The sequence below is a fragment of the Ipomoea nil genome, unplaced genomic scaffold (genome assembly GCF_001879475.1).
Source record: "Ipomoea nil cultivar Tokyo-kokei standard unplaced genomic scaffold, Asagao_1.1 scaffold0572, whole genome shotgun sequence".
Classification (NCBI taxonomy): domain Eukaryota; kingdom Viridiplantae; phylum Streptophyta; class Magnoliopsida; order Solanales; family Convolvulaceae; genus Ipomoea; species Ipomoea nil.
The window spans coordinates 38,956-54,943 of NW_017617000.1; the positions used below are offsets into that span (position 1 = coordinate 38,956).

At 49.4% G+C, this 15,988-nt stretch overlaps 1 protein-coding gene across 1 annotated transcript; it reads left to right on the forward strand.

Annotated features, from left to right (window-relative positions):
• Window positions 1-12,964: 12,964 nt before the first annotated feature.
• Window positions 12,965-14,956, forward strand: LOC109174218. The gene is made up of 6 exons (XM_019323469.1): window positions 12,965-13,114; window positions 13,344-13,548; window positions 13,642-13,738; window positions 14,293-14,420; window positions 14,490-14,577; window positions 14,926-14,956. The coding sequence occupies exons 1-6, from the start codon at window positions 12,965-12,967 to the stop codon at window positions 14,954-14,956; spliced, it is 699 nt and encodes a 232-aa protein (XP_019179014.1).
• The last annotated feature ends 1,032 nt before the right edge of the window (window positions 14,957-15,988 follow it).

The window sequence follows — 15,988 nt, forward strand, 5'->3', positions numbered from 1 at the left end:
ATTAATTATTCCATAATTTACCATAATTAAATAATTTGACCAATTATAAAGAGAGATTATCAAATAATGCACGGGACAATTTTTTAATTAAAAAATTTAAAAATTCATTAATAAAACATAAGGTTCTCATAGTTTTTACTTTGAAACTATTTAATAAACCATTTTTTTTAAAGAAATTGGTGGGTCAAACAGCCTACGGCAGTTTGCGGTGGATAGATCTCGAAAAAATACGCGATTTCAAAAAAACATTTGTTCAAAACGGACAACCGAGTCAAAAATTATGCCTTGCCGAACTTTTGACAAATCACAACTTTAGCCCAGAATTATTGTACGAATGGGAAAGTAGAAATCAATATATTTTATTGGGAAGAGAGATTTTTTAGGAATTGGGCGGGAAGTTAAAATTCCAGGATTTTGTTATTATATATAGTATAGATAGTATAGATGTACAAAGGGAATTGCATTACACTATTTTAAAATTTTAGAATAGAATTTTTACCCAGAATTATTGTATGAATGGGAAAGTAGAAATCAATATATTTTATTGGGAAGAGAGATTGATAGTGTAAATTGCCACGTAAGCAGTAATGAACACAAGTCCGACCGAGTAAAGCAGGTAAACTTTATAGATCGGGTGAAAAGACCTAAGTACAATCTAGATAGCTGCTCGGGTGCCGACTGAATGCGGTCGGGATTCTCTGATAACAGCTTATCGATCGTCCAAAAGATCCTCTCACCGTCGCAATGGCGGGTATTTATAGACGCGACGCAGGGGACACGATCCGGGCTTTCTGGCCAGCCCGACGCGTGGCTTGGACACGTGTCGTCCCCTCGGACGTCTTGCTGTCCCCGCCAAGTGCTGACGCGTGTCTCTCCTCAGCTTCTGTCCAAGGGTGGTCGGTCGGGAATTTAACACTCTGATCGGGTAACACCCGGTCAGGAACCGATCGGGTTCTTCCTGAGATTCCCGCCCTGTGACCTGCAAAAAGTGGAGGAAAGAGACAAGATGGGTCGGTCGGGTAGGGCCCAGGGCAGTCGGGGTATACCCTATCAAGAGCCCCCCAGCCCGGGCCTTTTTGACCGTCCGGGATAAAACAGGACGGGATGAAGAAGCCCAACCGTCGGCCGTCTAACCCGACCGGACAGCTGTCATTCTTTCCCCCGCCACGTGTCGACGACTGGAGCGGCCGCCTCGGAGTCAGCGCTAGGCGTGTCGCGTAAGCTGGCCCGTTTCCCGCCTAAAGCTCTCCTATAAATAGGCCCTTGGGGCCTTCATTTGAACTTTCACCAATCTTCTGAAGCGATCGGTACCCTCAGAGATCCCCGAGCAGATTGATCGTGCAAAGCAGTCGAGCAAAGCTTTTCAAGCCTCTTCAACAAAGTATCTTCAATCGGTAAGCTTCCTAGGCCTTAGCCTTTTCGTTTGATGCTTTTAAGTTCATAGGGTCGGTAGGTTATAACTAACTGACCCCTAACATCCCGTCTAACACTAACCCCGACCGGCCTTTAGGTAGATTGACATGTCAGACTCCGACAGTCAGAATGTCTCGGTCGCAGATTACGACGAGGAGGTCGAGCACCTCAGCGAGGAGGAGGTCGATATCATGACGTACTCGCCCGAGGATACTCAACGACCGGCGGCAGTTCCCGAGCGAGCCCACGAGCAGCGAGAGGTAGTGAGCTCGTCCAGCACATCGGGGTCCGGTTCGAGCCGGTCGGGAAGCTCGAGTCGAGACAGTGGAGAGACCTCCACGAGCGGGCAGAGATCCCCAACTGGCAGCCTTAACGGAACGCCCGGTCGGGTGATTGGGGGATCACCCGGACGATGTCCCTCGGGTCGACGTCCCAGAAGACGCACCAGAGCCGGCCGAGGAAGAGGCGGCTGACCTGACCGGACCGAGGAGGGACGACTTCGAGTTTTTGAATAGCGAGTCGGCCGAGCAGCAGATGAGCGAGCTCACTACAGGTGAAGCAAAGCGGATCGCGGAGATGCTCAACGGTCGAGTAAAGTTCGACACGAGCAGGGGGCTCGGGAACGTCATCGACCGGCATCGGGGCAAATGGCTCGGGATGCATTACGACTCCCTGATGGCCCCGATCGCCATCCCCTTCACGCCTCTTTTGACGGCCTTCCTGGGGTACTACCAAGTCGTCCCGGCCCAGATTTGCCCGAACGCGCACAGAATCCTGGCCTGCTTCCCGCAGATATGCGCTCGGCACAAGGCGGCCTACACGATGGAGTTGTTCAACTTCATCTACCAGGTCAAGACTCTCCTGGCCATCTACGGAGGAGGCTTCCTGATGTTGCAGTCTCGGGCAGATATGTGTGCGATCGAGGGATTGCCCGGGAATAACAAGAAGTGGAAGAACTGGATCTTCTCACTCAAATACGACCCGTGGATCCTCCCGGTCGAGAGGGTTTGGAGCACCCACTTTCGCAAGCAAGTCACCCCGGTCGAGACTCCGAAGCTCGTGGAGGAAGTCGCTCGGATCTCAAGCGAGCTCCATGAATACACCATCTTCAGAACGGCCGAGGTTCTCGAGGCGGCCAAGCTCCCGCCCCCGGTGTACGAGCTCAAGGAGAAATATCTGCCCGTTCCAATGGGCGTGACGGTCGCGAAGGTGACCAAGCGAAAGAAGAAAGGTCTAACACTGACCCACTTCTCCCGACCGTAACACCCCGATTGACCCCTCTTTCTCGACCTTACTAACTTTGTTTCTTTGTTGTTTGCAGAAATGGAGTTCGGAGACGATGACGCCCCCCAGGCCCCGCCCGCCAAGGTCTCACTTGGCAAGAAGAAGCCCAAGACCAAGTTGCCTGGGCTCAAAGCCAAGCCGACCGGGCAGAAGGACGTCCTGGTCGCCCGTCCGATCGGAACGTCGACCGTCACCACGGCCGAGGGCTACGTGGTGGACGCGGCGGACGTCCTGGTAACCCGGGTAGAGGTCGCCCGGGGAAAGGAAAAAACGCCCGAGCAGGGCGTGGCGGAGAGTGGCGGCCTCAAGCGCCGCCGAGAGCAGGGTAGCCCGAGCCCTACGACCAGGACTAGCTCGGGCAGCTCGACTATCCTGGCGCGGATCGGGAACGCTGGACCGGCCAAGGAGGACCTGAGCAAATTGTCCCCGACCCAGGTGGCCGAGAGGATCGGCCACGACCTGGCCGAGGTAAGCTTCTTTCTTCGTCTGCTGTTTTAAGTCAAGTGCTATCAGTCGGACTAACACTTCTTTCTTGCAGGTTTCCCGGTTGGCCCAGCTCCTTCAGGGTCGGGCCATGCTGGCTGACGAGGCCGACCACCACAAGAAGGTTGCCGCTCGCCGACTCCGGGAGGTCCAAGAGATCCAGGCCGAGCTGGAGAAGGTCCAGAAGGACCTGAAGAAAAGCCAGGAGGACCTGGAGATCAACGCGACGGTCACGCGAAAGGCGATCGGGGAAGCGTCTGAGCTTAGAAATGAGGTCCTCGTGCTGAAGGCTCGGGTGGAGAGCCCGGATGAGCTGGCCCGGTTCGTCTTCCAGAGCAAGGAGTCGGGCACGGAGTTCCTTACGGCCGTCAGAGGAACGCCGATCGGGGAGGAGCTGATGGTGGCGTTTTGTCAGTGGACCTATAAGGCTGGCCAGAGGAAGATGTTCGAGAAAACTCGAACGAGGCTCGAGCAGGGACTCGAAGAAGACGACTTCCAGCTGGTCCAGACTTTACTCCCTCAGAACGTCTCCGACCCCGGTCCTGGTCTGTTCGTGCCGAAGAAGAAGGTAGGCGAACCGAGCGGGTCGGCCACGGCCACTCCGAGCGCCACTGCCACTCCGAGCGGCAAGGAGCCCCCACCCCCGAAGGAGAAGTAGACTAGCCTTTTTTGTAAGGCACTTTGGTCGGGAGCCCGGTCCCGAATTTGTACCGGGCAACTCCTTTCATAAATGAAATTTTTATTCTGCAACTTGTGCCACTCGGTTTAATAATGCTTTTGCTCGTGTATGCTTGATTGGTAGATTAGGACCCGGCCTCATGACCTTTGGCCCCGATCGATAGAGTAGTTAGACCGTATGGCCCAACGGCCGGTCAAGGATAGCCCGACCCGTTGGCCGGTTGGCCTCGCCTTCAATTTTTGGTAGGCCGCTTAGGACGGGATGTTCCCGGTTTTGGGCCCAGACCTCAATTTCCGACTCGTAGGCCTTGGAATTTTACCAGGCTTGGTTTGGCCGTCTCGATCGGGGCATTCCCGATCAATGGCGTAGACCGCGGTTCCCGACCCTCAGGCCTTGGGACTTATCTTCGACTTCTAGTCTGGCCGTTATGATCGGGGTGTTCCCGATCATCGTCCTAGACCGTAGTTCCCGACCCTTAGGCCTTGGAACTTATTTTCAGCTTCTAGTATGGCCGTTCTGATCAGGGTGTTCCCGATCATCGTCCTAGACCGTAGTTCCCGACCCTTAGGCCTTGGAACTTATCTTCAGCTTTAGTTTGGCCGTCTCGATCGGGGTGTTCCCGATCGCCGGCCTAAACACTTCGTTTAGGGCCAGCCGTCTGGGGTGTTCCCGAGTGCGGGACCTTAGCACTTCCTTCACCTTAGCCCCCACACCGTTGTGCGCTAGGGGCACGAGCGGGTGCGTCAGCGAAGAGAAGCTTGGCCGGACCGGGGGGTTCAGCTGTAGCTTTGATTTCCCCGATCGGCTGTCCGACCAGTCGAGGCATTCGCCCGGTCGATTGTCAGTTGGCTATTAGAGCCACAGAGATTAGGCTATTAGAGCCCGATTGCACACCCCTATCAGTGAGGACCGAGGGAGAGGAGTTCGACGGCTATTAGAACCGGTTTAGTAGCTGGCTATTAGAGCCATGTTACACCGCTATCGGTCGGAACCGAGGGAGAGGTGTGTGGGGCGATGCGCCCGTCTTCAATTTTGTTGCCGAGTCTCGATCGGGTGAAAGGCGAGCAAGACAGACGATGTGAGAAAGGAAAACCGACCGGGCCGTCGTGTGCAAACGGTTAGGCAATCACCGATCGTTCATACATTAATATTTCCCGCTCGCAGGCGGTTGAAAATATTTACAATCAAAATAATTACAAGGGTGCCTCCCTGTAGGTCGAGCCCCCATTCGGTTAAAAATTACAAAAAATAGGCTAATGCCTAAACATAACGAGGTGCTCGGAATTCCAAGTCCCCTCGATAGCCCGACCGATCATCGTCTCGAGCCGGTAAGTTCCCAGTCGCACTACAGCACTGACGACATACGGTCCTTCCCAGTTTTGAGCTAACTTCCCACCTTCCAAAGGTTGACTGGCCTCCCTCCGGCGTAAGACGTAGTCTCCAACCTGGAAATACCGAGGGTTGACCCGAACATCCTTTGAGCTTTTGACTATCTTCTGGTACTCGGCCATGCGCCGAGCAGCTAGCTCTCTCTTCTCCTCGACCCCATCGAGGTCCACGACCATCGAGTGTTCGTTTTCTTCTGCACTGAAGGTTCGTTCTCGATCGGTCGGGATCCACACCTCGATCGGGAGTCGGGCTTCAGCCCCATAAACCAGGGCGAACGGGGTCTCCAAGGTCGCCTCTCTCAGGGTCGTCCGATAAGTCCATAGGACGTAGGGCAACTCATCGGCCCAACTACGACCAGCCGAGTGTAATTTTTTCTTCAAACCTTCCATTATTGTCCGGTTGGCGTTTTCGACCTGCCCGTTTCCCTGGGGGTAAGCTACTGACGACCGGATGTGTGTGGTCCAGATCGTGGCCAAAAAGTTCTGAAAGTATTGGTTCACGAATTGGCGGCCGTTGTCGCTGATGAGATACACAGGCACGCCGAAGCGGGAAATCACGTTGCGCCATAAAAACCGAGCACACTGTTGGGATGTGATCGTGGCAAGCGGCTCGGCCTCGATCCACTTCGAGAAGTAGTCAATGGCGACAATGACGAACTAGCGCCGGCCGGCAAGTTGGGGGAATGGTCCCAGGATGTCTACGCCCCACCTTGCAAAAGGAATGGCGGTCGTGACCGGTTGATAAAAGGTAGCCGGTCGTCCGGGCATCCGGGCGAACAGTTGGCACGTCTCGCATCCCCGGGCGAGTTTTTCATAGTCGAGCTGGATGGACGGCCAATAGTACCCGATCAGCATGATGCGGCGAGCAAGCGATCGGCCGCCTTGGTGGGACGAGCAGATGCCCGTATGCAGCTCCTTCATGACAAGGTCAGCTTCGAACGCGGTCAGGCATCGCATGAGGGGGCCCCCATACGAGCATCTGTAGAGACGACCGTCCACAACTTGGAACCTTGGAGCCCTAAGCTTGGCCTTCCGAGCGCGTTGGGGGTCGGTCGGGAGACGACCATGCTCGAGGAAGACTATCAGGTCGGTGATCCAGGTGTCTTCTGCCGGTTGGATAGGGACGACCGGCAGCCTGTGAATGTTAGGTCTTGGGATCACCATGATCCGAGCAATCTTTGACATGTGTTCCGGGGTGTTCTGGGCCAATTTGGACAGAATGTCCGCATCGGCATTATCCAGTCGGGGTATGTGCCGGACGGTATACCCCCGGAACGTGGCAAGCTTTTCCATTGCAAGGTCCCGGTACGATTGTAATCGTTCGCCGTTAACCTCGTAGTCGCCGGTGACCTGCCCGACAACGAGCGCAGAGTCCGTTTGAGCCCGGATGTACTCAGCCCCCAGGTCTCGAGCGCACTGTAAGCCATTGACGAAAGCTTCATACTCGGCCTCGTTGTTGGTGGGGTGGAACTAGTATATAAGTGCGAAGTACACCTTGAACCCTTCCGGGCTCGTGACAACGACTCCTCCTCCGGCCCCTTTCTGGCCGCTGGACCTGTCCGTGGCCAGGGACCACCACTCGGCCTCGGGATCCTCGACCTCGGGGGGTCGGGTATCCCGGGCGGTGCACTCGACCAAGAAATCTGAGGGCCTGCCCTTTGATGGCTGGTCTCGGTCGGTACTCGATCGCGTACTGGGTCAGCATCAACGCCTACTTGATTAGGCGGCCGGATGATGAGGCGGTGCGGAGGACTGGACCGATCGGCTGATCGGTCAGCACGCGGATGGCTCGACCCTGGAAATAGGGAGCCAGCTTCTTCGCGGCGATATAGAGGGCGTAGACGACCTTCTCTAGCCGGGAGTATCGGAGCTCGGGACCATGTAGCGCGTGGCTTACATAGTATACCGGTCGCTGGACCCCTTCCTGATCAGTTCGGCACAGTACTGCGCTTACTGCTCGATCGGATACGGCGAGGTACACGTCTAGGGCCTCCCCGAGCTCGGGCTTCAAGAGCACAATCGGAGACATGAGGTACTCTTTTAGCTCATCGAAGGCCGCTCGGCATTCGTCATCCCAGACGAACCCGCTTACCTTGCGCAATACCTTGAAGAACGGTAGAGCACGCTCGGCTAGTTTAGAGAGGAACCGACTGAGGGCTGCCAACCGACCGGTCAATTGCTGGACTTCCCGAATGGTGGAAGGTGGTTGCATGTCCAGAATTGCCTGTACCTTGGCCGGGTTGGGCTCGATCCCGCTCTTCGTCATCATGTAGCCGAGAAATTTCCCCGTTTGAACCGCGAACGTGCACTTGTTCGGGTTCAATCTCAGCTGGTACCTCCTCATGATCTGAAAGCATTCCCGGAGGTCCCGAGTGTGGTCGGATCGGTCCCGACTCTTGACCAGCATGTCGTCAACGTAAGCTTCCATCGTTCGGCCCAAGAGATCAGCGAAGAGCATGTTGATCATCCTTTGGTAGGTCGCTCCTGCGTTGCGTAGGCCGAACGACATCACTCGGTAGCAGTACAGTCCGTCCGGGGTAACGAACGCTGTCTTACTTTGTCTTCATGGTGCATCATGATCTGATGATACCCTTTGAAAGCATCCATGAAGCTCATCAACTCGGCCCCGGCCGTCTCGTCGACCATTTGATGAATGCTCGGGAGCGGGTATGGGTCGAGCGGGCAGGCCTTATTGAGGTCAGTGAAGTCTATGCACATCCTCCAGGCTGGGGGCTTCGGAACGAGAACAACATTTGCCACCCACTCGGGATAGATCACCGGTCGGATGTGCTCGATCGCCGCCATCTTCTTGACTTCTTCCTTGACGAACTCGTGGCGGTCGGAAGCGAGGTGTCGGGTTTTTTGCACGACCGGCTTGGCGGTGGGATCGACTACCAGCTTGTGGCAAATGACCGTCCGGTCGATCCCGGGCATGTCTTCGGGCCCCCACGCGAAAACATCGGCAAACTCCCGAAGGGTGGCCAAGATTTCCGCTCGGAGCTCGGGGGTGAGGGCCCGGCCAATCTTGATCGTCCTGTCCGGTCGGTCCTCGGACAGGGGAACTTCCTCTATTTCCTCGGAAGGTTCTGGCTGTTCCTTCCGGTCGGCGGAGGCCTCTTTAACGATTGTGTTCACCCGGGAAGAGGTTCCCGTGTCCCGCCTATTTACGGCCCGGGTGTAACAGCTCCGGGCGGATTGGACATCGCCCCGGACAACACCGACCCCATTGGGAGTGGGGAATTTCATGCATAGGTGAGGCATCGAAATTATCCCACTGATCTTCATGATGGCGGGTCGGCCCAAGATGATGTTGTGGACGCAACGTAGGTTCACCACAACGAATTCCATCTTGGTCTTGATCGACTTGGGCGGGGTGCCGATCTCGACTGGGAGCATGATTTTTCATTCGGGGTGAATAAGGGCCCCGGTAAATCCCGACAAGGGTACGCCGACCGGAATCAGTTCGCGCTTGTCGAGTTGCAGCTTCTCAAATACGTCCAAATAAAGGACGTTGACACTGCTCCCAGTATCCACCATAACCCTTTGGACATCAGTCCCGTTCACATCGATCGTGACCACGAGAGCCTCCATACCGTGGTCGCCGCTGCTGGGCTGGTCGTCGATGGTGAAGGTTATGGGCTCCATCTTTTGCCTCTTCCCGGTGTCTCGGGAATCAACGATGGCGACCGGGCAGTTCTCCCTTGATCGGGAGGCATCATCCAATCCACCGAAGATCACGTGGATGGTCGACTTGCCTGTCGGTCGGCTGCTAGTCGGTGGATCTGGGTCCCGTCGGTCGTCCTGACGGCCCTGACCCGACCGATCGTCTCGTTCAGACCGATTGGAACGACGGTGGGATCGTCGACGATATCTTCGATCGGTCTCTTTGCTGCCTTCTTCTCTCTTACCCACGCACTTGTCCAGCTTTCCCGAGCTGAGCAGCTGGCGTAGCTGGACACACTCTTCGGTGTCGTGGCCGACGCACCGGTGGTAGGCACAGTGCTTATTCCTGTCCGGCCCGTCCCGACCGGGGTGGGGGAGCTTGATGAGGTTGCAGGATTGGGCATACTGCATGGCCTCAGCAGCGGATCGGTTCAAGGCCGTGAACGGACCAGGCCTGGTGCGGGATCGGGGATGGTCCTCACCCGATCGGATCTCCGCCCGGCCGGTCGGCTTAAGGAATGAACTCCCGACCTTCTGCGAACGCTTGACCGCGTTCGCCTCGCCAGCATTGGCGTAATCCGTGACCCTTCGGAGGGCCTCTTCGTACGTGTTCGGGGGGTGGAGGATGAAGTCCTGGTAAAGATAACCCGACCGCAGAGATATGTGGAGCATATGTGTGTGGCGGTGGCGTCATCCATCTGCTCGACCTCCCCGGCTGCGGCCTTCCACTTGACGAGGAAGTCGACCAAGCTTTCCCCCTCGAGCTGCTTGGCCTTTTCCAAGTATATGTAGGACTTCTTCACCGCCTTCGAGGTGATGAATTTCCTCACAAATTTGATCGCCAGGGCGTTGAAATCGGAGATCGAGCCCGGCTACAGCGATCGGAACCACTCGGCCGCCCGACCGGATAGAGTGGAGTAGAAGGCCCTGCACATGACGGCATCTGACACGCCCATCATCGACATGTTGTGGAAGTAGTCGTTAACATGGACCTCAGGGTCCGTGCGGCCGTCATAACTTTGATTCCCCTGGTTCTGGAGGTCGAGCGGGTAAGGCTGTGCCATCACGTCCGCCGTGAAGGGCGCTCTCACCAGGGTCGACTGCTCGACTCGGGGCCTGGCGGCGTGCTCATCTCTAAACCGAGCGAATTCCTCCTGGAGGTTGCGGAGTTGCCCCCGAGTCTCGTCGAGCTCGGTCATTTGAGCCTGAGCGCCTTCGCGGGCGCGCCTCCGACGATGAGACCTGGAACCACTGTGCCCGGACGAAGCCTCCTGGCTGATCTCCATCGCCTGCTCACCTCCCGAGCGCTGGCTCGTGCCTTGAGGTCCCAGGCGGTGTCGCATGGCCGGTCGGAGGCGGTCGAACACTACTGTCCGCTCGGGTTCCTCCGCTTGGGTCCGATAATCCGACTGCTCTTGCTGGGCCTGCCGTGGTGCCTCCATCGCGACTGCACCCTCCGACCCCAACCGCGAACGAGCCGAGCGTCTAGCCCGGGAAGAGGGCTGAGGCTGCGGCTCTACATGGGCGGTCGGATAGACAGGAGGGGCGGCGGTTGGAGCCGTGAACGCAGGCGTGTATGGTGGATAGCTGACCGGCGGCGTGTAGTACATCGGCTGGCCGGGCCAGTACCCGTATGGTTGAGGAAGGACCGGGTATGGATAGTGCCCGGGGTACTGGGGATACTGCTGGAACTGCGGGTGTTGGAACTACTGGTCGGGCTGACCGGGCTGTTCGGGAACATAATACCCCGGCTGAATGTAGTTGACCGGCTGCTGGGCGGCCGGGTATGAGGTTGACGGGTGTGGTGGAGAGAGATTGAGGTTGAGGTCAGCGGCGTGACCTTGTTGGTGGGACGACGGGTGATCGGATGAGCTGGCCTCATCCACCGGGTCGTCACGAACGACGTCTTGTGCCCACGGATACATGGTGCGGTAGAAAAGAGAACGAGTGCTCGCCAAACGGTAGCTTGTTCGTACGGGTCCCCACGGACGGTGCCAAAATGATAGTGTAAATTGCCACGTAAGCAGTAATGAACACAAGTCCGACCGAGTAAAGCGGGTAAACTTTATAAATCGGGTGAAAAGACCTAAGTACAATCTAGATAGCTGCTCGAGTGCCGATTGAATGCGGTCGGGATTCTCTGATAACAGCTTATCGATCGTCCAAAAGATCCTCTCACCGTCGCAATGGCGGGTATTTATAGACGCGACGCAGGGGACACGATCCGGGCTTTCCGGCCAGCCCGACGCGTGGCTTGGACACGTGTCGTCCCCTCGGGAGTCTTGCTGTCCCCGCCAAGTGCTGACGCGTGTCTCTCCTCAGCTTCTGTCCAAGGGTGGTCGGTCGGGAATTTAACACTCCGATCGGGTAACACCCGGTCGGGAACCGATCGGGTTCTTCCTGAGATTCCCGCCCCGTGACCTGCAAAAAGTGGAGGAAAGAGACAAGATGGGTCGGTCGGGTAGGGCCCAGGCCGGTCGGGGTAGGGCCCAGGCCAGTCGGGGTATACCCTATCAGAGATTTTTTAGGAATTGGGCGGGAAGTTAAAATTCCAGAATTTTGTTATTATATATAGTATAGAATAGATGTACAAAGGGAATTATTTTATTAAATTACAATTATATTTCTTAAGTAATGGTTATAAAAAAAAAAAAAATTCTTAGGTAATTTATTTATTTATTTTTTAAATTATATCTTTTGTTTTAATGTTTCGCTTTTACTGGAAAAAATTTCTGAATCGGTCCTACTTCGCCCCTTCTCAATCGAATTTCTGGCTCCGTCCCTGACTGTGTGTACATTATATTGTATAATGTACATTTAGTATATTAAAAATGTACTTTTTATTATGGTCCACGTAACACTATTTAAATTTCAATTCAGAATTATCCCCGGCCTTTCGGAGTTCCGGCTTTTTGCCGGAAATTTTGGAAAAAAATTTAAATATGATCGTCGGCCATTGGCCAACTGTGTCTATCGTTCAGAATTCTATTGTACAAAAGGTAAAATTGCACAGTGAAATGTTAATAGTGATCATATTTTTGTGTAGTATTCATGTTAATTCCTCTCATTCTATGAGTACTTCAATACTTCTACAATTCTACTGTAATATTGTTTGCCTCTTTGCTTCTCATTTATACATTCTTTCAAACTTATCACTTATCACAGAATTAATTCCAACGAGATCTCTGACTATTGTGATTTACTTAAAATGGTCATCTATTTAATTTTTTGTTCGATTTATTCCCCTAACTACTTAAACGTTACCTTGTTAGGTTCTACCGTTAGTTGTCCTTCAAAATGAGGGATAAGATGTTATTTCATCCCGTTCGCGCATATGCATGTATACATTCCAGCTCTAAAATCCATAATGAAATTCCTAAATTTGCAGTTGTACTTGTCATGAAGCATCGAAGACCTCTATCTCTATGGTTGTTAAGAGTTCTTGCACAAGGGTTTAAGACACTATTAATTGCCTGTGAATATTTTAGTTTTTAATAATCTTCTATTATAATATAGCAGAAACTATAGTTCCCGCCAAAAGTAATAAAAAAATAAAAAATAAATAAAATAATATATATTGAATTGAATATATTGAATTAACAAATGCAATGTCGTGTCTATTCAGAATCCAAGTCTGTTATAAAATAATAATAATAATAAAATTGAATATATTGGATTAACAAATGCAATGCCGCGTCTATTTAGAATCCAAGTCAGTTCAGAATTCAAATCAATTCAAGTCTGTTCAATGAAGAATTAAACAAATACATTAAAGAATTAAATACATTGTTGATACAAAATTAAATTCTTCAATGCCTTTTTCAAAAAAAATTCTTCAATGCCTATGTCTGTTCAGACTCCACGTCTGTTCAGAATTCATCAAATCAAATCAAATACATACATACATAAAAATAAGGATACAACTTTTGGGATTACTAACGTAAATATGGAACAATTTGATTCCTTAACAATTCTATAAATAGTGAATTACAGGCCTATGCATTCAACCACACGTTGCTGAACAACAAGTAATATCTCTCATCTCTCATACAGTATGTATCCAATGTATGTTCTTGGAAGTGATATCTCACCCTTCAATGTTACGAGTGCAATGAAGGTTCGCGTTATTCGTGCATACAATGTATCGGAGAGGACAGGAAGCAATGCAATCAGATGCAAGGAAATTGTGTTTCATGATTCTGAGGTGATAACAGATGCAAGGAAATCAATGCAATCTCATATTGAATATAACACTGTTTAATTTCAATATTTATATATTTATTTAAATTTCAATATTTATATATTTATATATATATATATATATATATATATATATATATATATATATATATATATATATATATATGCAGGGAACATTGGTACATGCCCACATCCCAAAACAATTGGTTCCAAAATTCATTAACAATTTTAAGGAAGGTTCAGTTTGGGCTGTTAAGAATTTCTTGGTCATCAACAACTTCTACACGTACAGGACAACCCCTCACAAGTACATGATCAAGTTCAATTACCAGACTATAGCTAAGCAATTCAAAAGAATTGAGTTTCCAAGTCAGATGTTCCGTCTCACACCATTTGAGGCTCTAAAAGTTGAAGGTGTTAATGATAAGCTGTTGGTTGGTACGTATATTATGTTGAAATTACCTTTTTTTTTTAAAAAAAAATTATTTTTATTTTCCAGTGTGTTAAATTTTGTTTTAAATTTCATTACAGATGTAATTGGAAAAGTGGCTGAAATATACTCACCTCAAGAAAAAATGATTTCTGGGAGAACAACTCGGCTTATAGACTTTATCATTGAGGATTTAAGGTAATTATTTAATATATATATATTTAAATCTGTATTATATATCAACTCAGGAAAAAATGATTTCCTGGAGAACAACTTGGCTTATAGCCTTTATCATTGAGGATTTAAGGTAATTATTTAATATATATTTAAATTAAGAAAGTCAAGTTGTTAATGAGATAATGTTAAGGGAAAAGGGAGACCAAATCTTAGTCTGGTCATGATTGGTTGGATCAATCACCATGCCTGGTGGAAAATTAAGGCATCAATTTATTATAGGTTTATCACCACTAAAAATCATTTCATAATAATATTATATCAACTTGAAAAGAAGTAGGATGTGCAATGGTGAAAGAGTAACGGAACCAGTGATCTCAACAGTTAAACAAAGGCACTCAAATGGAGACTTACAGTAAGAGGATTGCCCAAAGGGTTCCCAGTCTGTGGATCCCAGCATATAAGCTCCCCAATTTTACTTATCAATTATTAAATCTATATCTATATATAAAGTTGGGTACTTATTTATTTTTTGGTATTAAAAGTTTGAGAAATCTAATTTCCCTCAACTTTTACAGTGGAAATCAGATTAGGTGTACTCTATGGGATGATCATGTTGGTAAGATTGAGCCATTTTTTAATGCAAGTAGTCATGAACCAATGGTGGTGATCTTGCAGTTCTGTCGAATTAGGAGAGATGCCACGAGTAAGTACATATATACTTATATATACACTATTCTGTGTAAAATATGTGTAACATTTGTTAAATGTCTAGATGGCGAGGTGAGGCTTTGCAGCTCATATGATGTGACACAAGTCCTTATTAACCAGCAATCTAAAGAGTTTTTGGAGTTTAGGGAGAGGTAAAAGTAATTTATTTTTAAGTATTGTACTATTTTTTTTAAAAAAAATTGTTTCTTATGACTTTACTATTTTTAGTTTAATTCTTCGTGGTGTGCAAACACCCATGAGGAGCATTGAATCCTTTCCAATGATGGAGCAGACCCAATGTAATGCTCAAGATATGAAAACTATCAGTGAAATTTACCAAACCAGAGAGGTAATTGGTTTGTGTTGTATAATAATAAAAATCTACTGTATTAGGTTTTAAAATATATAAAAACCTAATACAGTAGAGCCACAAATGGTGTGAGATTATAGCAACTATCCATGCAGTACTTATATGCATTTTACAACTTTTTATGCTATAGTATGGGGACTACTGGGTTGCAGCTAGGATAGTTGCTATAGAGGATTCTGTCAATTGGTATTACAGTTCATGTAGAGCTTCTAGCTGTAACAAGAAGCTTGAGTCAACAGGTGGGCTATATTACTGTACAAAGTGTGAAAAGAGCTGTCGAGAAGGTAATTTGAGATACAGGTTGAAGATCAGAGTTGCAGATTTAGAAGGAAATGCACCTTTTCTCCTTTGGGACAGAGAGTGCAATCAGCTATTGGGAATTTCTGTTGCAGAGTTGAAGTCAAGGCATTCAAATGTATATTTTTATAACATTTTAGTTCTGGGAATATATATAAATGTATTTTACAGTACGTGTTGTTGTGTTGTTGATTCTTAACGGGAGATTTATTTTTTATTGTTAGGCAACTCAACTGATCCCATCAGAATTACAATCCTTGGTTAAACAGTGCATGCTATTTAGGGTGGTCGTTAGGAAAGAACAATTTGAGAATCTCGACAACGTATTTTCTGTCATGAGGATAAACACTGACCAAAGATTGATTCAAGTGCATGCACCAGAGCTTCTGCGCATTCCTGACAAGTATTTGAGCTCCAAAGTTGACCAAATGGTGGAGGATGATGATTTTGAGGAGGTACACTTTATGTTATTTTATTGTAACGATTATTATGTGCAAATAATAAGTTTGATTTTTTTTTTAATTAGGAATTTGTTGAGGTTGATGAAGGGGAAAATCTTCTTGGGGTTGGTGTTGCTTGCAATCAAGATGATGTGGGTGATAGTTCAGTTGTAAAGAGGCGCCTTCTAGACGAGTCTTCATCAACCCAGACATCAAAGAACAAAGGGATTAAGGAGGAAAGTGATTGAATATAAATTGCTTTGCTGAGGTTTCTGATGCATGTGGACCAGGATGCCTGTTGGCATTTTATCTTTTTTTTTTTTTGGTTATTGGGTTACAAAGACAGTATGATGCCTTTTGGCATTTCTTTTCTTTTTTAATTTTGGTTACATCTGCTACTAGGGTCTTTGGTGGCTCAAGGACAAAAAATGGTACATGGATCTTTTAATAAATTGT